The sequence below is a fragment of the Tursiops truncatus genome, chromosome 3, assembly GCF_011762595.2.
Source record: "Tursiops truncatus isolate mTurTru1 chromosome 3, mTurTru1.mat.Y, whole genome shotgun sequence".
Classification (NCBI taxonomy): domain Eukaryota; kingdom Metazoa; phylum Chordata; class Mammalia; order Artiodactyla; family Delphinidae; genus Tursiops; species Tursiops truncatus.
This window is the reverse complement of record NC_047036.1, coordinates 145,951,402-145,976,328: the sequence shown is the minus strand read 5'-3', so window position 1 is coordinate 145,976,328 and position 24,927 is coordinate 145,951,402. Positions and strand designations below refer to the sequence as shown.

The window sequence follows — 24,927 nt, the reverse complement described above, 5'->3', positions numbered from 1 at the left end:
CATGCCGTTCCCTGACCAACTGTTAGTCCATGAATCTGCTGGTAGTCTGCAAATTGGATTCTAATCTGAGAATGGTTTGATACTGGTCCATGACAAAAGAGTTTGCACCAAAATATAAAACAGATAAGTCACTAAGTACACTGTTTAGTTCAGCTGGCATATTTTTCATAGCAAGTCTCTCTCGATGACGGAAGCACCACGTTGATTTACATTCTGACATAAACCCCTTATCTTGCTGTGAACCAGCAATCTGAATAGCACTGTCCTAGATGACAGTAGTATCTCCTGGGTATGTATGTAGAAAGGAGGCATATAAATGTTAGAAGTATGGCAGCAATAAGGTTACAATAACAGAGAAAAGAAGATATACAAAATTTCAGGCCATTAAAAATTTAACAAACTTAAAATAATTTTTAGTACAAAATTCACAGAAGCTGTTATTACCCAAAGGAACTATGCAGTACTATTTTAGAGTACTAAAACACTAAGTCAGTTGTCTTTCTCATGACTGAAGGTTAGGTTAAGTCATATGCCCAGAAAGCAAGTGCTTTTTTCGTGATACTGTAATAAACTTTGAAGAGAAAACATTTTCTGTTTCTTCTGGTCTTCCAAAACTGACAAAAGCACACTAAAGCCCAACTTAAGCTCAACTTATCAGCCATTGAAAAGGGAGCTTGAGAAATGTTAGCCAACAAGAATGATTTCATTTCATTCAGTTTTCAACCTTGATTTTATTTTAAAAGAACTCTGAAGTCTATTCTTGTTTACAGTGAGTGTGTGTGTGGATTCTTGATGAGCTGTGTACAATCTTAGTAAAGGACAAGAGAGGGGTGCTATTGTGTTAGTCAAAATTATATGCACAACTATAAAGTGAGAAACTCATGTGTCACTGAATAAACTATCCCTCTGTCCCACAGCAGATCTCCTCAGGGCTAAAAATACACTTATTCTTGTGATATTTTAGATAATCAAATATTTGTTAAACAGGATTTTAACAATATGAATAAAAGAGAAGCAGAATAGTCTAGTGTTTCATATTCTGAGGTTTCTAGCATTACAATGTATGACGGAGTTACATCTTACATAGGGATTAAATCTGACAGTTACTGTATAAGCAATAACATCTCAGAAAGTCCAAACAGCCCCCTAATTGCCAATAAACCAACACTGAACATCTATTAATCCAAACTGCCAGTTTTTCCTTGAGAACTGTAACAGATCACTGCTTCTTCAGCAGAGCACCAACTAAGGTACCTTTCTTGCGATTAGGGATAACATTTGCATGAAAAAGTATGTATCTTTAAATATCTGAATCATACTGAGCAGGGCATGATGGTCATCCTAAGAGGCATACAGGAACAGAAAAGAGCAGATTTAAGTTTCCCATATCACACCCCACAACATAAAATACTATGTGGAATGGCAAGTGGAATCACTGGCACAGTTTAAATTAGTGTCTTCTTGCTTTTCTTTTTTCTTTTCTTTCTTTCTTTTTTTTTTTTCAGTCCAAATACCTGAATTTGTGTAAGTTAAATGTGAGTATGTTATAACTTTAATCATTTACGTTAAAAACATTCTTGAGAATTTAGTATGACTCAATGTATAATGTAAAAAATTTTTAAATATATATATCTTTAGAAAACCTGTTGAAGTACGAGTGCTATGCTTTACTAGATCACTATGCAATCCTATACAAATTACCTAACTTTTCTAAGCCTCAGTCTTCTCATTTACAAAATGTAATTCCCTTCACAGAGATGCAATTAGCATTAAATTAGATAATACATGAAAAACATTATATACATGTTTTGCATATATGCAATACAAAGACACACGTGGTTACAAATGACAACATATATTTTTGAAATTATAAAACATTATAATCTGCATTCTTCTGGTTTGGAAGTTATATGACATGATCCTCTTTTCCTGGCAATAAAAAATACAGGCTCCAGAGGATAAATAATAAACCATAATTAATATGGTTCTGGTAGCCACAAAACAAACCATTTAACTTTAAGAAAAGCAGTTTTCTAAACCAAAAAAACAACTACTGATGCTCTTATAATGTAATAATGCCTTCTTACCTGAAGAAACTTCTTCACATCAGCAATAATTTCTCTGAAGACAAACTGGTCTTTCTGAATCTCAAACCACCCCAATTTAGTAATTTTAGCAATGACTTGAATTAGAGCTTGGATGACAAAGGGAGCCAGCTTGGGTTGTGATGCCACATAATTAAGAATGTAGTTTCCTGTAAAAAAATATTGTGATCATTTGGACTATTCAGTAACTTAATGCGAATAATGTAAAAACAGGTAGTGATGACAACACATTCTTTGACAAAAAGTTAATCCCTTTCTCCAAGATATGTACTTATTTATATAGTCAGTTCTCCTATAAGGGTTATTTGGAAAAAGCAAATTTGTTCCAATTCAATTGATATATTAGGGGATAATATGAGTATAATGCGAATGTCACTTTCATTTTTGCATAATTTCATTCAGAAAGAAACACTAGGTGAATAACGAAAACGGCAACCAAGCCAAACGAACCAAGCCATACTCAAAATGCATGTATCTACCAGCTATCTCAGTTCATCTCGTGTTATCAGACTCATCCCTTTTGGTGTTACAATTTCCATCCTATTTCAGATCACCTTCCTTCTACCTTCATAGTAACTCACAAATTTCAACACTTCAATGAGTTATTTGTTGAAGTGGGCCCCCTTCCACAAACTTCAGGTCTTCTTCAAATAAAATGCTGTATTTATTCCACTATTTAGTATTTCTTAACCACTTAACATGTGTAAAACTCTACTATGTCTTTTATTAGACTTCTATCCTTTTTCAATTTTATTTCCATAACCCCATTTCTCTAATAAGCCCTGTGGTTTTACTACATATCACTGCACAGCACAGTCACTTTTAGGAATACATATGTCATGTTATAGCAAAACTGACTACACACTATCTGGCTGTTTACACATGATCTTAGCCAAAAGGCCGAGAAGCGATATCTGGCTGTTTAAGTGGCAGAAAAAAATACAAATAATATAATGTGATAAAATAAGTACATAAGTCAAAGAAAGTACGAACAGAAGAGTAAAGCCTGGAATAAAGTTAATATATCCAAATCATAAAAAGTGGGTAGCAAATTCAGCTATGAGCTTCCCAATGGAGGAGTGGTTGAGGTTACAAATGGGCCACAAAAGTCTATCAGAAAGACAGAAGAAAAAAATTTTTTAAAGGGAGAAGATTCCATTTCTACTTTGGCCCCGAAGGCCAGCATACCATTTGGGAAAAGAGTGAAGAAAAAGTAAATATTAATACTTCACTATTTAACTAAAAATAGCTTTAATGGAAACAACCCCAAAATCCAAGAACACTTTCAACAGCTGTTCTTGACAACTGTAATGAGAACCTTGATATAAAAAAGAAAAGTTCTCACGACTAGCACATTTCAACCTTAATTTTTATTAACATTAAAAATACACAGTTATACAAATAAAAATACTATTAAAAAGCACAGATTTTCCTAGCATTAAGATAAATCTGAAAGAGGTTTCTGCTATGGATTAAAGTAATATGGTTCTCTTAAGCTTCATTACATGTAATCTTTTATTTCAATAACAAAACTTATGAAAATGACACTGCCTCCTGAACATAAAAGAAAATCTGGTTTATCTACTTCTATTATTTTTATTTTTAGTATCTTGAAAAATTTTAACCCGGACGGAATGTGAGAAATCTATATGTAGGTAGTGGTAACCACTGGGAGGGTAATCTCAAAAATAATAAAACAACAAAACAGGAGACAAACCAAGTTTCACATTTAAGCTAGGTACCTTAAGCACACCTTCCCAAACTCCCTGAGCGAAGATACTAGCTAATAAGTTTATTATCTAAGGCAAAAAAATTTAATAGACTGTATTTCTGTTACTTTAGTTGAATGTTTTACATAAAATATTCTCACGTTATGCTTATTACATGACCTATAATAGTGTTCCAGTTTAATAAGCAAGAGCCAATGATAACAATCAAGTAAAACAACAGCAGTCTAATCATCACCAGCCCAAGATAATAGGGAAAAGCCATAACAAGAAGAAAATGAAATGTTCAGAAAGACACATGGGAGAACGAAATAAACAGCTGGAAAAATTCCCCAACAAAAGTTAACAGAAACTTGGAAAGCCATGCACTAGAGGCTCTTTGAGTGTCAAATACCTATATGATAACAACAGTATTTAGCATTTATGAAACAAGTTAGAAATTACAAGTGCTTCCCAGAAAAAAAGCTTTATGTAGCTCTCACAGCAATGTGAAGATATTGCTTTTATATTACTATTATTATTATTCTGTTTCCTAGGCAAAAAAATATGAAGGTCAAAGAGGTGAAACAACTTGTCACAGTGGCCAAATTGGGACTCTGAGTCAGGTTGTTTTGGTTTGAGTTTGTTTCCTGCTTTCAAATACCGGTCAAACCATATATTTTAGTAATAATTAGTAATTCAAAAACTCTACTAAGTCCAAACTTGTAGATAGTCTTTTGGAGTTTACTGTCATTAGACTGAAACTTTAGGTATTACACATTATAGAAATTTAATATGAAATAGTTTTGACTGATTAATTGAAGTCAAGTAAAAAAATATGCCACAAAGTCTATCAGAAAACATACAAAAAGAATATAAAAGAAAGGGGAAAGACTCAATCTCTACTTTGGTCCCAAAGACTAGCATGTTATTCAGGAAAAAAATGAAAAGAAGGTAAATACCTCAACATTTAACTACAAATGCTTTGATGGAAACAATTCCAAATGCTGTGAACACAAAAATTTGAGCTATAATCTATGCCTTGAGAGCCTTATAAAATATTTGGAGAGACAGACAAAAAGAAACTACCACAAGAAGATCAATGTAAGACTTATGAGGTGAAGATGTGGAGAAACTGCAATGTTCACACATTGCTGCTGAGAACGCAAAATGGTATAGGCACTTTGACACATAGTTGGACAGGTTTTTTTTTAAAGTTAAGCATAAACTTACCTATGACCCAGCAATTTCACTCCTAGGTATCTACTCAAGAGAAATGAAAACGTATATCCACACAAAGACTTGTATAGCAATGTTCATGGTAGCATTATTCACAGTGGCCAAAAAGCAAAAACAACCCATATGTTCATCAGGTGGTGAATAGATAACAAAATGTCACACATCTATACAAGGGAATATTATTCTATGATAAAAAAAATGAAATACTGACACATGCTACAACATGGATGAACCTCAAAACCATTTTTCGAAGTGAAAGAAGTTAGATGTAAAAAAACTACACATGATAAGATTTTATTTATATGAAAATATCCTCAGAAGGTCAATCTCTACAGGCAGAAAACATCTTAGAGGTTGGTGGTATGGGAGCAGGACTAACTGTAAATGAGCATGGGGAGTTTGGAAGGGATGATGGAAATGTTCACACAACTCTGTAAGTTTACTAAAAATCAAAAATTGTACACTTAAAACAAGTTAACTTTATGGTATATAAATTATACCTCAATAAAGCTGTTTGAAGAGGGGAGTCAGCAAGGAAGGAAAGAGGGAGGGAGGGATGGAGTGAAGGACAGAGAAAGGGAAGGAGAATTGACTGATTTATATAGGCAATTAAACTTAAGCTACACTTTTATTTGAATAGAAGATTAAAAGGACAGCATTCCAGGCTAGAGAAACAACATAAGAAAAGGCACCAAGGCAGAAATAACATGGCATGAGGAAAATACCTTCTGGTACAAATAGGCTAGTACCAACGAGATATAAGGCTACAAGGACGGGACGATCCATCAATTACAAGCTCATGAAAGGACTTGAACACCAGGCTGAGGAAATGGTATTTAATTGATGAGCGATGGTAAGCCATCGTTAATTATACTAATATAGGTAGAAAACAGTGTGCTGGACACAGAGAACATGCAACAGAGTTAATGTTGGGAAATAATGAAATATGTAGTCTGGGACTGTATCATGAAAGAATGAGAATTTTAGAGTTGATGTAATAAAGGCAATGTGACTTTGAGGCAATCTTCACATTTTCCATTTTAACTGACATACCAATTATTCTATTGACACATGTCAGACATTTCATAACATTCTAATCTACTTGCAGAAGCAAGAGTAGTAACTCAAACCCAAGAAACTCATAAAGGAAACACATCATTTGTTGCTTGAAATTGTGCGGTAGGTTTCTACTTTTCTCTTTTTTCCGAATTTCCTTTAATGAGTGTACCTTTTTTTTTTTTTTTAAGTATCCATTTTAAAAAGATAAGTGCAAGAGACGATCTGAATAGGCCCATATCTATTAAATTAACTGAGTCAATAATTAATAACCTTCCAAAACAGCAAGCACCAGGCCCAGATGGGTTCACTGATGAATTCTACCACACATTTAAGAAAGAAATTCTACCAATTCTCTACAATCTCTTCCAGGAAAAAGAAGGAGAGGGAATTCCTCCTAACTCATTCTATGAGGTTGGCATTACCTTAACACCAAAACCAGACAAAAACATTACAAGAAAACTTGTAGTTGAGCCAATATCTCTCATCAATATAGAAACAAAAATCCTCAACAAATTATTAGCAAAGCAAATCCAACAATGTATAAAAAGAGTTATATACCACAACCAAGTGGCATTTATCCCAGGTATGCAAGCATTGTTCAACATTTTAAAATCAATTAATGCAGCCCATCACATCAATAGGCTAAAGAAGAAAAATCACATGATCAAAATAGATACAAAAAAAGGATTTCAAAAATTCCAACTGCCATTCATGATAAAAACTCTCAACAAACCAGGAACAGAGGGGAACTTCCTCAACTTCATAAAGAACATCTACAAAAAACCACAGCTGATGAATAAAATCAAAGAAATTAATAAATGGAGAGATATTCCATGTTCGTGGACAGGAAGACTCAATGTTGTCGAGATGTCAGTTCTTCCAGAACTGATCTATAGATTCAATGCAATCCCAATCAAAATCCCAGAAAGTTATTTTTTTTGGATATTGACAAATTGATTCTAAAGTTTATATAGAAAGGCAAAAGACCCAGAATAGCCTACACAATACTAAAGGAGAAGGACAAAGTTGGAGGTCTGACACTACCTAACTTTAATTTTTATAAAACTATAATAATCAAGACAGTGTGGTACTGGTGAAGGACAAATAGATCAATGGAACAGAATAGAGAACCCAGAAAGAGACTCCCATAAATCCAGTCAACTGATCTTTGACAAAGGAGCAAAGCTAATAAAACGGAGTAAAGATAGTCTTTTCAACAAATGGTGGCAGAACTGGACCTCCACATGCAAAAAAATGAATCTAAACACAGAACTTACACACTTCACAAAAATTAATTCAAAATGATCACAGCTCTAAATGTAAAATGTGAAACTATAAAAACTCCTAAAAGATAACAGGAATAAAATCTAGATGACCTTGGGTTTGGTGATGATTTTTTACAAACAACAACAAAGGCACAATCCATGAAAGAAATACTTGATAAGGTGGACTTCATTACAATTAAAAGCTTCTGCCCAAGAGAATGAGAAGACAAGCCACAAACAGGGAGAAAATCTTTGCAAAAGACCTATCTGATAAAGGACCATTTACTAAAATATACAGAGAATAAGAAAACAACAACCTGATTTAAAAATAAGCAAAAGACCTAAACAGTCACCTCATTAAAGAAAATATACAGACAACAAATAAGCATATGAAAAGATGTTCAACATCATATGTCATTAGGAAACTGTAAATTAAAAACAGTAGGATTCTACTACACACCTATAAGAATGGTCAAAATCCAAAACACTGAAAACACCAAATATTAGCAAGGATGTGGAAGAACAGGAATTCTCATTCATTGCTGATGGGAATGCAAAACTGGTACAGCCCCTTTGGAAGGCAGTTTGGTGATTTCTTACAAATCTAAACATACTCTTACCATACAATCCAGCAATCACTCTCCTTGGTATTTACCCAAATGAGGTGAAAACTTATGTCCACACAAAAAACCTGCTTTATAGCAGCTTTATTCGTAATTGCCAAAACTTGGAAGCAATGAAGGTGTACTTCAAAAGGTGAACAGATAAACTGTGGTACATCCAGACAATGGCACGTCAGTCAGCATTAAAAAGAAATGATCGGGCTTCCCTGGTGGCGCAGTGGTTAAGAATCTGCCTGCCAATGCAGGGGACACTGGTTCGAGCCCTAGCCCAGGAAGATCCCACATGCAGCGAACAACTAAGTCTGTGGGCCACAACTACTGAGCCTGTGCTCCGCAATAAGAGGAGCCACCACGATGAGAAGCCTGTGCACTGCAGCAAAGAGTAGCCGCCGCTCACCGCAAAGTAGAGAAAAGCCCGGGTGCAGCAACAAAGACCCAGTGCAGCCAAAAATAAAATAAATAAAATAAATAAATTTTAAAAAAAAAAGAAAGAAAAGAAATGATCTACCAAGCCATGATAAAACATGGAGAACCTTAAATGCATATTACTAAGTAAAAGAAGCCAATCTGAAAGGGCGACACACTGTATAATTTCAACTACATGCATTCTGGAAAAGGCAAAACTATGGAAACAGTAAAAAACATCAGTGGTCGCCAGGAGTTAGAGGGGAGGGAGGGATGCATAGTTGGAACACAGTGGCTTTTTAGGGCAGTGAAACTATTCTGTATAATACTATAACGGGGGATATGTGTCATTTATACATTTATCCAAACCCACGGAATGCACACCACCACGAGTGAACTCTAATATAGACTATGGGCTTTGGGTGATGATGATGTATCAATGTAGGTTAATCAACTGTTACAAATGTACCCACTCTGGTGCAGTATGCTAATACTGGGGAAGGCTATTCATGTGTGGGGCCAGGGGGTATATGGGAATTCTCTGTACTTTTTGCTCAATTTTGCTGTGAACCTAAAAGTGCTCTAAAAAAATAAAGTCTACCTAAAATATGTGTGTTTATGTGTATAAAAGTCAAACAAACAAAATCACAATGTTTTATGACAGGTTTTTAATGTCTGAACCCTTATTTTTTAAACTGTAAATTTCTCTTTTGCTTTCTTAAGCACACAAGTCCATGAGAACATGGATAAATTCTCCTCTAGGTTTTCTTCAGCCTGGTAGGTTTTTTTTTTTTGGTAGATGTTCTTTATCAAGTTGAAGGAGTTCCCCTCGGTTATTAGGTACTTAAGAGAAATATCAGTCAAACATATGAGGCAAATGACAAATCATTGTGGGATTTGACCATTCAAAAACTGAGCTTAAAGAACCATCATATATAATACTACACTTTAACTTTTCTGTTACACAAATATGAATCATGTAAACCTTGAGGCTGGAGAGCAGAAATGAGTCAACAGTCTATCATGAACAAAGATAACAAAAAAATTCCCATATCTCAACTATCAGAGTTTTGTCCATATGAAAAACAAACTCACACACTTAAAATATGAAAATACATTACTTCTGAAAGCATATTGGTACTTTATAGAATCAATTTTCCAACTACACTAAGTTTCAAGCACTGTTCCTCCATATACACATTATTTTCCTAATAAGTAGGAATCTGCTTTTGATTTTATATGCATCCCATATGATTTTGATATAGGATTCTGAGAAATGCTGGAGGGTACACTTCTTTCCCATCATTTAGTTGTATATGATGTTAAGATAATCGCTAAGAGCATGGACTCCACAAAAATTGTGTAAGTTTGAATCACAGCTCTACTTCTTGCTAGATGTGTGATGATCTTGGGCACATTATAGAGCCTATCAAATCTAATTTCCTCATTTATAAAATGAGGATAACAATAGTGCCCATCTCAGAAGTTTGGTAGATAAAATGAGATAGTGCAAATCTTAGTAAATACTATAGACAATAAAATGCTAGTTATTATTTATTATCAAACTAAACAAATGCTTTTCTGACAACACATTTTTGTATAACACATTGTTATTTATCACTACATGTGTAAAGGAGACTTGACTACTCATCTTTAAAAATGACAATAAAATAACTTGCAAGCCTGTTAACAGTTTAGCATATTTAAAAGCAAAAATTATTTTTAAAGTGCAATTTGATAAAAAGCATAATAAACCACTTACTGATATCTATTCTTTGTTCAATCGGCAAAGGACTGACTCGGCTAATAAGTTTTGAAAGACATGTTGCTGCAAGGAGTTGAGCATAGGATGTCTGTAAAGAAATATAAATTTTAATAGATTAATCAAAATACTATGATAAGGGAACTTCCCTGGTGGAAGAGTGGTTAAGAATCCGCCTGCTAATGCAGGGGACATGGGTTCGATCCCTGGTATGGGAAGATCCCACATGCCGCAGCGCAACTAAGTCCATGCGCCACAACTACTGAAGCCCGCGCACCTAGAGTCCAAGCTCTGCAACATGAGAAGCCACCCAGCTCGCTGCAACTAGAGAAAGCCCGCGCGCAACAACGAAGACCCAATGCAGCCAAAAAACAATACTATGATAGGAACTTTTGCTAAGCAATATTGGGAATTTTTCTGGTTTTCCAAACTGGCAGATTTACAAGGGATAAAATACACACACACACACACACACACACACACACACACACACACACACACACACACACACACACACACACACACACACACACACACAAAATCCCTCATAAGGGTGGGGTAGTTGAGGAAGGTATAGGTAGTCTTTTCAAATGGCAAGCAGTTGTTGGGCTACTGAAGCCCGTGCACCTAGAGCCCATCCTCCGCAAGAGGAAAAAAATGATTATGAGCAAGTTCAAATAAAATACACTTACCATGTCTACAGAGTCCTACATGTTCTGCCCTCTGATTATCTCTTCAAATTCATCTGGTTCCACTCTTTGCTATCCTCTGACCAAAACAGCCCTCTTTCAGTTCCTTTCAATGCCTTTCCCACCCTGACCTCCCCCCTCCTTCAGATCCATGCTGGTTGTATTCACTCTGACCACCAACTGCCTTAACTTAATAGCATACTCAACCCTTCAAAATCTGATTCAGTTATTCACTCTACCCCTAGCAATCTCTTGTAAAGATAGCCCTATTTTTTTTCTCTAGACCAGAGGTCAGCAAACTAAGGCCTGTGGACCAAATCCCGCCTGTTTTTGCAAGGCCCATGAGCTATGTATGGATTTTACTATTTTAAACAGTTGGGAAAAAAATAAAAACAATAATATTTTGTGACATGTGAAAAGTACATGAAATCCAAATTTCAGTGTCCATAAATAAAGTTTATTAGAACACAGCCACACGCATATAGTTTGCTTTCAGACTATGACAGCAGAGTCAAATACTTAAAACAGTATATGGCACTCACTGCCTCCTCCCCACTGCTGCTCAGTGCACTATAAACCGCAATGATGTACTTATTAACTTCACAGCACAGAGTGCCATGAGTATCACCATGACATGACACGCACCTTTTATTATTACCAGTGCATATCTGTTATGTCAAAACAAGAAAAGATAGAAAAGCACTTCAAATGTCTAACTTTTAAGGCACAGTGGAATGTGGATCATTTTGTTATTGAATCAGATAGCAAAGCAATGTGCTTTTTATGCAATTGTACTATAGCTGTCCTAAAAGAATACAACATATGTTGACCATATCATACCAAGCACTCATGTCAGTATTCCTAACTCACAGGTAATCAATAGTCAGAAAAAAGGAGAAAATTTAAGACGGAATATCTATAACAGTGAAATTTCTCCACAAAAAAATAAAGTGAGGCTGCAACCAAAGTTAGGTTATGAAATGGCTCATTTGTCAGCCAAGTAAGGAAAGCCACTTACCAAAAGAGTTAATTAAATCACCATTATTTTATTGCAGTAGCCAAAGTTACACATGCAGAGAACATAAACTTCAGACTACTAGACTTTCAGTGAGAAGAAGGCCCAGATAGTTGAAGATATTATTAGAGCAACATCAAAATTCAATTTCAAACCAGGCGAATGATTTGGAGGTTCTCCCTAGTTCTTGATGAGTTACCGATGTTACCAACATGCACTGCTCATACTGTTACCGACATTATCTGTTTATTCCAGAAGTCAATGCTAAGTTTGAAGTGACTAAAGAATTAATCGCTATGAAGAGTCTGCATGCAATTATTGGTCAGAATATCTTGAAAAAAGCTGAGAAAATGCTAATTCTGTACAAGCTGAAGTAGTTGCTAAAATGTGCCAACAAGGGTGGTAAAAAGAAAAGACTTAAGTGGACAAATTTACAAAGCTTGTAAAAATGTAAGAGACTAAAGCCTGTGGTATTCATTTTATTATTCATCAGTAGGTACTTTGTTGTCAATATTTGAATCTATCATGTGTTAATGAATCAGTAGTGTTAACAGTGGACTTCAGGGACTTCCCTGGCAGTCCAGTACTTAAGACTTCGCCTTCCAGGGACTTCCCTGGTGGTGCAGTGGTTATGAATCCACCTGCCAATGCAGGGGACAGGGTTCAAGCCCTGGTCCGGGAAGATCCCACATGCCACGGAGCAACTAAGCCCGTGCACCACAACTATTGAACCTGTGCTCTAGAGCCCGCAATCCACAACTACCGAGCCCACGTGCCACAACTACTGAAGCCCGTGCACCTAGAGCCCATGCTCTGCAAGAAGAAGCCACCGCAATGAGAAGTCCACACACTGCAATGAAGAATAGCCCCCACTCGCCACAACTAGAGAAAGCCTGTGCGCAGCAACGAAGACCCAATGCAGCCAAAACTAAATTAATTAATTAATTAATTTTTAAAAAAAAAGACTTTGCCTTCCAATGCAGGGGGTGCGGGTTTGATCCCTGGTGGGGGAGCTAAGATCCCACATGCCTTGCGGCCAAAAAACCAGAACATAAAACAGAAACAATATTGTAACAAATTCAATAAAGACTTTAAAAATGGTCCACATCAAAAAAAAAATCTAAAAACAAAACGAAACAAAAAAACAGTGGACTTTAGTTCATTTTCATGAATTCATCTTCAGTTCTGGAAATTTCTGTCAGAAATAGAAGCTGAAAATTCTGACTTGCCCTACTGCACAGTAGTTCTATAGCTTGGCAGTGGCAAAGTTTTACTGCAATTTTTTCTTGCTCAGGACTGAGACTGAAATTTTTCTGAATGAGAAGAACCAATTTTATCCACTATTGTTGAACATTAAATAGCTTTTGAAGTTAGTTTTTGCTTCAAACTTGATAATGTCTCTTAATAAATTCAACCTAAAGTTACAAAATTGTCTAAAAGGCAAACAGTGCTTAGTACTAATGTGAAACTTATAATGCAATAAAGTTACTCTAATCACAACTAACATTGATTGAATCACAAGTAATATCAAGCTGCTTTATATACTTTCCACACATCAAATATTAAAACAAGTAGCAAGATCTCTATTGCTGAGTGTATTTTCTGAGCTCAAACTATGTTCCAGCAGCACTTTTTTTCAGACCTTGTTGCAAATGCAACGGAAATTTCCATATTTCAAAATCCATTTAACTGAGCAATTGAGGAGCCTCCACCTAACCTTCAATTGGAAGTGATTAATCTAGAATGTAATGACATCCTAGAAGACAAATATCAAGAGAAGTTTTAATAAAACACTATACATGCCTTCTAAGTGATGAATATGCTTAATTAAAATCATATGCTTATCAGCTGATATCAATATTTGGTAGTACCTATCTGTGTGAAGAGACATTTCCAAAGATGAAATTTGTAAAATCTCATTACAGGTCAGTATTAACATATGAACATTTGTAATCAATGCTAATGATAGGAAATACTAACTCTGAACCCCAGTTAAGCAAAATGTCATCCCCAAAAGAATAATTCCATTCTTTTCATCAGTAGACTTATACTACAAAAAAACTGTACTCAATTATTGTATTTCAAAATTCATAAACAAAACTTTGTGGAAATTTGTTTTCTCTCTTCTAATAGGCATATTTATAAAACATCCTTGATTTTGCCTCTTGGCCCACAAAGTCTAAAATATTTACACTCTGGCCCTTTACAGAAAAAGTTTGCTAACCTCTGCTCTATAGATCCTACAGTCTCCTACTATAGTGCTTACCATATCATTCCACAGCTCTTTATTTATAGTGATACATCTATGCCTTCCCAACTAAATTATGAGTTACTTTAATGCTTGTAAATAAAGCAGGTAGGTAGTACAGTGCCTGGTTTTACATTTAAATACTTGCTAAATGATGTTGAATGAATGGCTATGAATCTCTAGGAGAGAGGCAGGCAAGAAGTAATCAGCATTCCTCTGAATCATTCCTTCATATTTCAAAGTTAATTACAATCTGCCTCTCCCACCTAGATTTTTAATTCCAACTTTCTAAAAATGTAACTTTTGCCACTGGTAGAAGACATAAAAAGGGGCCAAGAGGAATCAAGAATGTATTTTGATTCATGCCTATTTCCACCTCCTGGGCTCTTCCCTAAGTTTTCTTTCCAGGCTTTCCAATTCTTCAACAGTGAAATAAACTACAGTAAAAAGACATGGTAATACCTATCAGTTAACCTACATTGCTAACCTACATGCATTCATCAACAGTGACATATACCTACCGATCTTTCATTGTTAATTGCTGTTATCAAATACTTACTGTTCCTTGTTCTAATAAAAGTTGACACTTGCTGAGACATTCTGGGCTGTCAATAAGTTCCAGGAGTGCCTTCTCAGCCTCTATTCTTTGTGTAAGATCAGTCCCTATGTAGAGATGAGTACATAATACTTCCAATTCAGCCAAACTCTTAAGAAGAAAAAAAAAAAAAAATTTAACATTTTACTTGAGTGAAAAAAAATAAGGTAAATATATTAATCATAGGAAACAAGGAATGCAAATACCATGTGTGTATTTGTCAAATCAATAAATGCTTATTGAGCTACAACTACTTACTAGGGGTCACAGTGGTGAACAAAAAAAAGGCAAACCTCCTACCTCTAAATTATTTAAATTGATAGTTCTGTGATGGAAAAGTAAGAGTACAGAAAGAGGAGGACTTGTCTAATCCAAGGGGTTTAAAAAGGCTGGCCTAAAGTATATAGTAACATTTATGCTGACCTGAAAGGGTAAGCCATATGAAAAAGACTAGACAGCAGTTCAGGCAAAGACACAGCATTTACCAGAGGCCAGAATAGAGCTTAATCGTTTCAAGGCATTAAATGGTCAGTATGACTGGTAGACAGACAGCCAGGAGGAGTTGCCAAAAGAAGCTAAAGAGATGGGTAAGGGGAATTATCGTGTGCAAGCTGCAGACATTATGCCAATTTACATTCTTTTTCAGATTATAAGAACTTCAATGGTTCCATCTATATAAAAGAAAAGATATAAATATATGCTGATGTGGGTCTTCAGAACTAATGGCTCATAGTGCTGCAGGTAAACTGCGGCATGATTCTCAGGAACTATGACTTGACCCCATGTTACTTATAGCAGTGTAATAACTAGCTATCATCTTGTAGGCTCCTATTTTACAGACATAAAGAATAATTCATTCTGACTATCATCAGAAAGAACACAAATAACAAATGTTGGCAAGGACGTGGAGAAAAGGGAACTCTCATACACTGTTGGTGGGAATGTAAAGTGGTGCAGCCACTGTGGAAAACAGTATGGAGGTTCCTCAAAAAACTAAAAGAACTACCATATGACCCAGCAATTCCACTCCTGGGTATATATCAAAAAAAAAAAAAAAAAAAAAACCACACCAAAAACACTAATTCAAAAAGATACATGTGCCCCAATGTTCACAGCAGCAGTATTTACAATTGCCAAGATATGGAAGAAACCTAAGTGTCCATCAACAGATGAATGGATCAAGAAGATGTGGTATATATATATATACAATGGAACATCCCTCAACCATAAAAAAGAATGAAATTTTGCCACTTGCAGTAATATGGATGGACTTGGAGGGCATTATGCTAAGTGAAATAAGTCATACAGAGAAAGACAAATACTGTATGATATCACTTATATGTGGAATCTAAAAATTACAGCATACTAGTGAATATAACAAACAAGAAACAGACTCACAGAAACAGAGAACAAACCAGTGGTTACCTGTGAGAGGTAATATAGGGGTGGGGGAGTGGGAGGTACAAATTACTGGGTGTAAGATAGGCTACAATGATATGTTGTACAACACAGGGAATATAGTCAATATTTTATAATAACTGTAAGTGAAGGGTAATCTTTAAAATTGTATTAAAAATATATAAGGACAAACAAGCCAATTTAAAAAATAAAAAAGAATAATTCATTCTGTTTATAAATATAATCTAATCTGAAGATATACGACACGTGGATAAAATCTGAAAGAAAAAATTCTAAATGAGTTCAGTATTCCTCTCAGCTTTAGAGAATTTTTGTTAAAGGTGTCTTACTAAAACTACTTCAGTTTGAACTTAGAGAATTATTCTTTGGAGGACAAAAAAAAACTGGCACAGATTTCAACGTCAGGTGGGCATATGAAGGTAATGGGATATTCATAAAGAAATACTATTTTTTATCCTTTCTGACCTGAATTTTTATGTGGCAGCCTTACAGTTACACTAATCTAAACATTCCGTCAAATGCATGTACCTTTGTCTAACAGGAATACGTAAGAAACACTGAAATGAAACCTCCTCTAGCTCCCATTATTCTTTTTACTTCTCTCTCCTTAGTTTCTTTATGGCATTTTCCACTTCTCTATCCAGCTCAGAGCCCAACATCTCAGACTAGGGAATTTTTTGCTAGAGTGAAAATAAAAGTACAAAAAAAGAAAGGTTTCAAAAGGATAAATTAGGATAAAGGACGGCAAAAATGAACCACATTTTAAACATTTCCTCTACCTAGATTGGTCCAAGAAGCCCTCGGAGTGCTACTACATACTGTTCATCATACTAAAATGCATAGAAAATTTATGGTTCATGAATACATATGAATTCCCATATTTCCTCCAAGGGTAAGAAACAAAAAACAAAAATGAAAAGAGCTACTTTTTCCCTCTCATGACTCACGATCAACCTCAGAAACCTTTTCCTTCATCTAATAAATTTGAAGGGCTAAATTTTAGAGCTGATAATACCCAGAATAATTTAAAGATAAACTGATCCTGCTGTCACGCATTCATCTAGGTCTACGAGTCTCTGAAGAAGTAGACTTTTTGAGTATAAAAAAGAACGAAGCCAGAAATACTGAGAAAACCTAACTGCTGAAAAACAAAAGGTCGGCTGGGAGGATTAAATGAGTTAGGGCCACATAACTTCTGGCACACATTACACACTACAAACGTTAGCTGTTTATTATTAGTATCACCTAATAAGAATATCGTAATAGGTGGAATTGTATCCTCCTAAAAGATATATCCAAGTCCTAACCACCAGTCCCTTCGAATTATTTTGAAACAGGGTCTTTGCAAATCCTGATCTAGGGATGAGATCATCCTGGATTTAGGGCGGGCCCTAAATCCAATGATTCACAAGAGAGAGGGACATTTGAGATGCAGAAACAAGAGAAAAAGTCATAAAAAGGAGGCAAAGATTGGGGTGATGCATCTACAAGCCAATGGACCATGGGCTGCAAGCAGCTATCAGAAACTAGGGACAAAGCACAGAACAGTTTCTCCCTCAAGCCCTCTAAGAAGAGACCAACCCTGTCAGCACATTAATTTCAGACTCTGGCCTCTGTAAGTATAAAAGAATAAATTTTCTGGGACCTCCCTGGTGGTCCAGTAGTAAAGAATCCGCCTTCCAATGGAGGGGACGTGGGTTTGATCCCTGGTCGGGGAACTAAGATCCCACAGGCTATGGGTCAACTAAGCCCAAGAACCACAACTACAGAGCCCACGCACCCTGGAGCCTGCAAACCACAACTAGAGAGAGAAAACCTGCAGGCCACAACTAGAAAGAAGCCTGCACGCTGCAATGAGATCCCACATGCTGCAACTAAGGCCCGACGCAGCCCCAAAAAATAAAGAAAATAAATAATAAATAAAATAAAATAAAAATATAAAGCTAAAATAGCTTCTAAAAAAAAAAGAATAAATTTTCGTTGTTTTAACCCACCCAGTTTGTGGTAATTTGTCACAACAGCCCCAAGAAACTAACACAAACATTAATATTAATTAATTCAGGGGCACCTGAGTAAATCTATTTGGAAATATTCTGAAAAAGTTCTGGAATTTTGTCTTTTTTGCTATACTGATTTAGTGAACTCCAACAGAGAACAAGTCTGAAGTGTATTTAAAAAGTATTTGTTTACAACTATGTCCCAAATGCCTTTCAAATTATTAACCACCGAAAGGCAGTGAAAGATAAAAAGGTAAAGGTTTGAACTTTCTCTTAAGAAAGACGGAAACAAAGTGGAAAAAATTAAGTTATTCTTTCACTGTAATGATAACAATTAAATAAATGCCTGGCATACTATTGATAAATCTTTTTAGAGAAAAGGATACATACACAAAGATCCTTACCCTGTGGAAAAGCATTATCTAAACATTTCAAGTAGTTAAACTTGTGATGACTGCTGAGTGACCAAGCAATCTTCTGATTAGCATTTGATTTTCCAGAAAATCTGTCTATAAAGAGAGACTATTTTTCATAGTGAACTGATAAACTGCATCTTAGTTTTATAAACTGATGTCTGAGAATATGGTTAACATAAGAATGCCTCAGAGAAATGGATCCCTTCTCAACTTGTTGACAAACCGGGTTTGAGTTATTAAAGCTTCTACATGGCTTCATATCACCATAAGAAGCCCAACAGGTAACACAAGTAGAATTGCATATCACCTAACTCCCATCGATAAACTATCAAACATGAACAGACAGCACCCAACTTCCATAGCCTAGGAGACAATGACATAATCCTGCCTACAGTCTAAATATCTTCCAAGTTATTCTGGACTCATTTCTGCACTTTGCACTTGACATACAATTAACCAGTAAATGATGTGACTTCTTTCTATACAGTAATTCCCATCATGTATCCATCGACAGGTAAATGCCTAGTAAAAGAAGCAAGACAAAAAGAGTATATATTATATGGTTCTATAGTGAAAGAAAGCAGATCAGCGGTTTCAGGCTGGGGAGGGAGGAGAGAGTGGGAGAACAGGATAGGGAAGCAGCAAGGGGGGATTACAAAGGAGCATAAGGAAACTTTGGGGGGGTGATAGAGATGGTCATTATCTTGATTTCCGAGATGGTTTCACAGTTAATATACTTACGTCAAAATTCATCCAAAAGGACATTTTAAGTATGTGCAGTTTATTATTTGTCAATTATACCTCAAGAAAGCTGGAAAAAAATGAAGGTTTTTTGTCCTAGGGAAAAATGTCCCCTAATAATAAAACAATAAATCGATGAACCACAAAAAAATCCCTGCTCAATTAAATTTAAACTCCTTTCAATTACTCTTCCCTGTATCTTTCCTGCCTTCTGGAATTAAGCTTCTTGACTACCATTAATACAAAGTGCCTTTATCTTAAAGCTGCTCATTTCCCATAAACTCTTTGTTTTTTCCTCCCTTTACTACCTTTTCCCGAGCATACCTGGGGACTTATTTTTGGGCCTCTTAGAACTCCTTCTTCTACAATGAATTGGATCATATTTGTTTTAGTGCTTTAAACGTTTACAAAAGTATTTCCATCTTCTATTTTTTAAACCAATTCTAAAAAGTAGACTCCTGTAAAGTACATATTTTTAGCACACCCATTTTACAGACAGAAAAAAGAACTGAGGCTGAGAGATCAAATACATACATATACACACATATATATATCTACACACACACACACACACACACACACACGTTGCTCAAGATAAGAGTAAATGGTCAATTCTGAGCCACATACAAATCTGTGGGCCCCAAGCACATGTTGTCTCCTCAGCACCTTGCCATCTTACCACCCTTGACTTTAGTCATCATGTACCTGCAGGTGATGTCCTAGTCCACACTTTCAACTGTCTATTCACCACCTTTATATTTATCTACAAACTTCTTCTTGGAAATCAAGAAAGATGTTGAAAACAGCCCCAAAATGTCAGGAACTGAATTGAACATATTTCCCACAGATTTTCACATCAACTGTCCCTTTGTTTTCAGTGGTTTTGGAGGTGTAGACCAGAATCTAGACTTACAATCTTGATGTTATCTTTTACTTTTCCTTCTCCCTAGTCCCTCCTATATAGTTAAGAGTTTGGCCTTGCGGTCTTTGCCCTCAGATTCTGGGAGGTAATCTACGTCTAAGATAGGAATGTTTTTGTTCAGGGCGGGGGCAGGGTGTGTGTGTGTGTGTGTGTGTGTGTGTGTGTGTGTGTGTGGGCGGGAGTGGTGTGTGTGTGTGGGAGGGGGTGGTGTGTGTGTGTGTGTGTGGGAGGGGATGGTGTGTGTGTGTGTGTGTGTGTGTGTAGATTGGTGGCTGGCCATCCCAAAGACCAGCCCTGTGTTTTAGGGTGGGGACTTTAGATTGCTCAGTATCATCTGACCTAAACACTGAGCTCAATCATGTGGCAACCAACCAGTCAATCAATGACTACATAAAGAAGCTCCAATAAAAACTCCAGATTTCAAAGCTCAGGTGCACTTCCCTGGTTTGCAATACTTGGTGCTTACTGCCACACATATATGGTGGGAGAGTAACATGTCCTGAGGACAACAAAAGCTTTGTTTGAGAACCTTCCCAGATTCTGCCTTATGTATCTCTTCTTTAATCAATTTTAATCTGCATACTTTCCTGATAATAAACTGAGTATGATAGCTTTCAGTGAATTCTGTGAGTTCTTCTGTTAAACTATCAAACCTGAGAGTGGTACTGGGAAACCCCCAAATATGCAGGTGGTGTCAGAAGTGAGAACAGTCTTGCAAACTGTGCCCTCAAACCTCGCAGTTTGGCTAATTCCAGGTACCTACCTAATTTATCACAAAATCCTACCAATTCTTTTAAAATAAAGACTCAGACTCAACACCTCTACATGATATTCATAGACAGTAGATCAATAGAAGAGTATTTTCCAACTGTGGCCTACAGTGCCTAGGATTTCTTTAGGGGCTTCTTTGGGAATCAGAGTGGAAGCTTTGGAATCTGTCCAATTACTTATTAAGTGACCTCAAGCAAATTATTTAAATTTTCTAAACCTCACTTTTGAAACTGCAGGTAGTAATATCCACCATCTAAAATAATTGTGAAGATTCCATCTAAAGTAATTGTGAAGATTAAGACAGAAAAGATGAGAGAAAGCTTAATCCGCCTCCTGGCACACAGCAGATCTACACAAATTGTAAATAATCTCTTCAGTTAATTATAAAACACCACATTGGTCTTTTGTCTATAGTTTCTCCCATTCAACTCCATACAGGATGATCTTTTCCAAACCCCTTTCTCATCATGTTACCATAATATTCAACTATAATAGTTCACAATCACATCTAGATCATATCAGGTATGCCTGATCATATCAGAATGCCTGGCTGGCTATTAAGCATGACTATAGTCCCAGGTTCTGGAATAATCCTGAAAGCTAAAAAGATCGACCAACTGCATCTCCTAAATTTTTCCTAATGTTATCCCTTGATTCTCATCAAGGTCCTTCTGTTAAATCTTAAGTGCCTACCTCCTACTTGGTCCCAGAAATATCTTGCCTCACTCTGTCCCCTACCCTCTAATCTGGACTGTCTCCTCTCAGATAATCCACATCCATTTCTTCCTTTGGGACAGAGTACCCTAACCCACAGCTTCCTAACCAGAATGCATGTGCCTTGAATGGTTATAGTATGTCAGGGACATTGATCCCCTTGTCCTCCAGTCAGGCTTTTGGTTATGAGCAGTTTATGTCAATGAACCACACAATTACCATTTTTTATGTATGCTATGATGTGAAAAAGACTGTGAAGCAGTGACCTAACTTCCCCTTACATAAATTCACTTATTTACTTATCAAAATGGCATAATTTTTCACTAACTTCCCTGCTGGGTAGATGACAGTAAGATATTTGTAGGAAAGAATGTGGAAACATGAGTTATTAAGACTACTCTAATTCTGTAGCCTTGGGCAAGTCACAATTGTTCTAAGACTCAGTGTCTTCAGGGATAAAATGTATATATGCACATAAGTAGGGGGATTGGCTCCAGGACACCCTGCAGATACCAAAACCCAAAGATGTCCATGTACCTTATATAAAATGGCATAGTATTTGCCTATAACCTCTATACATCTTCTCAAATACTTTAAATCACCTCTAGATTACTTATAATACCTAATACAATGTAAATGCTATGTAAATAATTGTAAATTCAATGCAAATGCTATGCAAATAGTTGTCACGTGTGCAGCAAATGGAAGTTTTTTGGAGCTTTCTGGAATTTTGAGAGTATTTTCAATCTACAGTTGGTTGAACCCACAGATGCAAAACTCAGGGATACAGCAAGCCGACTGTATATGCACACCTCTCAAGCTAGTTGTGAGGCTGAACATCTACAACAAGCATGTGAAAATTCAAAATGCTAGGTACCAGTTATCATTAGTAATAAAGGCTCCTTGAGTTAACTGGGTAACAGTATGATCCATATGCTGAAAACAATTCAAACTGAGAAGGTTCAGAGCTTAATTCTGGCCCCCCAAATCATCAGGTCTTTTATTTGTTCAACTCCACTTTTAAGCTTCCCAGAACTGCTGTGAAATACATTCCTAGGAAACCAATTTGGGTAATTTTGGCATTAGCAGCTAATTTTTCCACCACTACCTAAGTATGAAGAAATCTTCCAGACTGGGTAATTTACTATTATGCTTCATCTTTCCAAGTCTGAAACTGTTCCAAACTTCCACCATAGTTTTTTTTTTTTTGGCTGCGCTGGGTCTTTGATGCGGTGCGTGGGCTTAGTTGCATGTGGGATCTTCGTTCCCTAACCAGGGATCAAACCCATATCCCCTACATTGGTAGGCAGATTCTTAACCACTGAACCGCCAGGGAAGTCCCCAAAACTTCCATCACAGTTTTTAATTGCCCTCAAGATTTACACCTGAATTATGAACATCTGTTTACCTATTTACAATCCCAAAGTCCTCCCTGTGAAATTCCTCCTGTGAAGATTTCCAAAGGGCATATTTACTAAAGTGGTAATAAATAACATTATTTTGACCTGGAGACGCTTAGAAATGGCAAGGAGTCAAAAGGTAATGTGTCAGGCTTACTACCTCCTGAGCTGTCAATTACCTGATAGGAGAGTGGCTGATTGAAAAGAAAAGACCCTTTGGAAGAATCAATAATTAAGTAATGAGGCACTGTAGTCACAGGGGATCCAAAGAAATCTACAAAGGGTTGGGACACTTAGATATACTGTCAGCATATTATGAGACTGCCTACCTCTCCAAGGTCATCTCCTGCCTCCACAGGCTTCCCTGCTCCCTTCCCTTTTATATGAACCTTAAGCTCCAGCCAAACCGAACTTCCTGCAGTGTGCCATGTTCTTCCACAATTCTTTGACTTGGCTCACACTATCCTTTTGCCTCTATACCCTTCGCTTCCTCTTCGTCTGGCCAACTCCTACAATTCTTTCAGTATCCACTAGACTGCAAGTTTCCTGAGTGTACAAATCATAAAGTTTTGCTAGAGCTATATCTTAAGGGCCTAGCAAAGTAGGAACTACAATACATTAGTAGATGAACAGAAGCTCAAAAAAGCTTGCCTGAGAAGCACAGCAGCTCTGCCTCACTCCTTCCCAACACACACACACACACACACACACACACACACACACACACACACGGTTGACTGCCCCTTTTCAATGTCCCATGATATCCCGTGATTAATTCTATCATACCATTTTTCACATGTACTATATAATTATCCGTGAATTCCATGAGGGCAAGTATGGTAAGATGATGTAATCCTTTATCCCTGAACTTTGCACCGTGCTTGAGACACGTGGGGGGCGGGGGAAGGCTCTATAAATGTTTGTTGTATGAATAACTGCATGCATATGCTAGAGTGCCCGAGAATACGTGAGCCTTCCTCCAGCCCGCGTCCCATCCAGACCATCTCTGCGCTCCTAGCGCGCGTCCTGCCCCCGTTTCCTCCTCCAATGAAGCTGCTGCAGAGCCCTCCCTCGCAACTCCCCATATACACAGCCCCTGCCCGCTCTGGCCAATTAAAGTCCAACTGCTGCGCCCTCCATCGGCGGACCCAGGCCCCCTTCTCGAGCTCCGTACGAACTGTGTGGAGGCAGACGATGGAACCGCGGCCCACGACGCGGCGGGAAGGCTGGTCCGGCCGGGCTCCCACCTGCTAGGGCGCCGCCGAAGCCTCCGTGCGCGCCGTGCGGCAGCACCGGGGAGAGCGGGCTCCCACGCGGCCGGTCCTCAGCATCCGTACCTCCCCCGAGGTGCGAGCTCCAGACTGGCCCCTGCCCCTCCACCGTCAACCCCAAGCTCTGGCCGCCCCTTCTTCGGGCCCGGGCCCGGGGTGTGCAGCCCAAGCCAGTGCGTGGGTCCCTGGCCGGGGACGGGGGCTGGGGCTCCGAGGCACCGGCCCGCGACCCCGCGGCCTCCGCCACTGGCCTCGGCCCTCAGTCTCCAGACCCCAGCGTCCCGCCGGGTTCCCGGGGCGGCTGACCGGCGGAGCGAGAACCCGCGGCGCAAAGCGCACTGACCTGAAAGTGCAGCGCCATCTTCCCGGGGGGCGGCGCCAGTCGGCGCCCCGAGCGCCCGAGGGGAGGGAGCGTAGGCGGGCGCCGCAGAAGCCCCAGCAGCCCGCTGGGTCCCTGCGCCACTCGCTACCTCGCTTGTCGCCTCGGCCGAGCTGCCTTCGCGTTCGAAGCTCCGGACTGGGCGGGGTTGACGGGGAAGGACGGGGTGACGGAGGCGGCGCGCTC

The 24,927-nt window shown here is 37.7% G+C and overlaps 1 protein-coding gene across 3 annotated transcripts in view; it reads right to left on the bottom strand.

Annotated features, from left to right (window-relative positions):
- The window catches only part of RANBP17 (RAN binding protein 17), a 311,791-nt gene extending 286,962 nt beyond the window's left edge, over positions 1-24,829 (bottom strand). For all 3 annotated transcript variants that reach the window (XM_073802791.1, XM_019945809.3, XM_019945817.3), the window contains exons 1-4: positions 24,706-24,829; positions 14,676-14,822; positions 10,165-10,255; positions 2,088-2,254 (exon numbers count right to left, since the gene is read on the bottom strand). In XM_073802791.1, coding sequence (XP_073658892.1) covers positions 2,088-2,254; positions 10,165-10,255; positions 14,676-14,822; positions 24,706-24,723 — 423 coding nt within the window. In that variant the 5' untranslated portion in view covers positions 24,724-24,829. The remainder of the gene's footprint in view (positions 1-2,087; positions 2,255-10,164; positions 10,256-14,675; positions 14,823-24,705) is intronic.
- Positions 24,830-24,927: the final 98 nt, after the last annotated feature.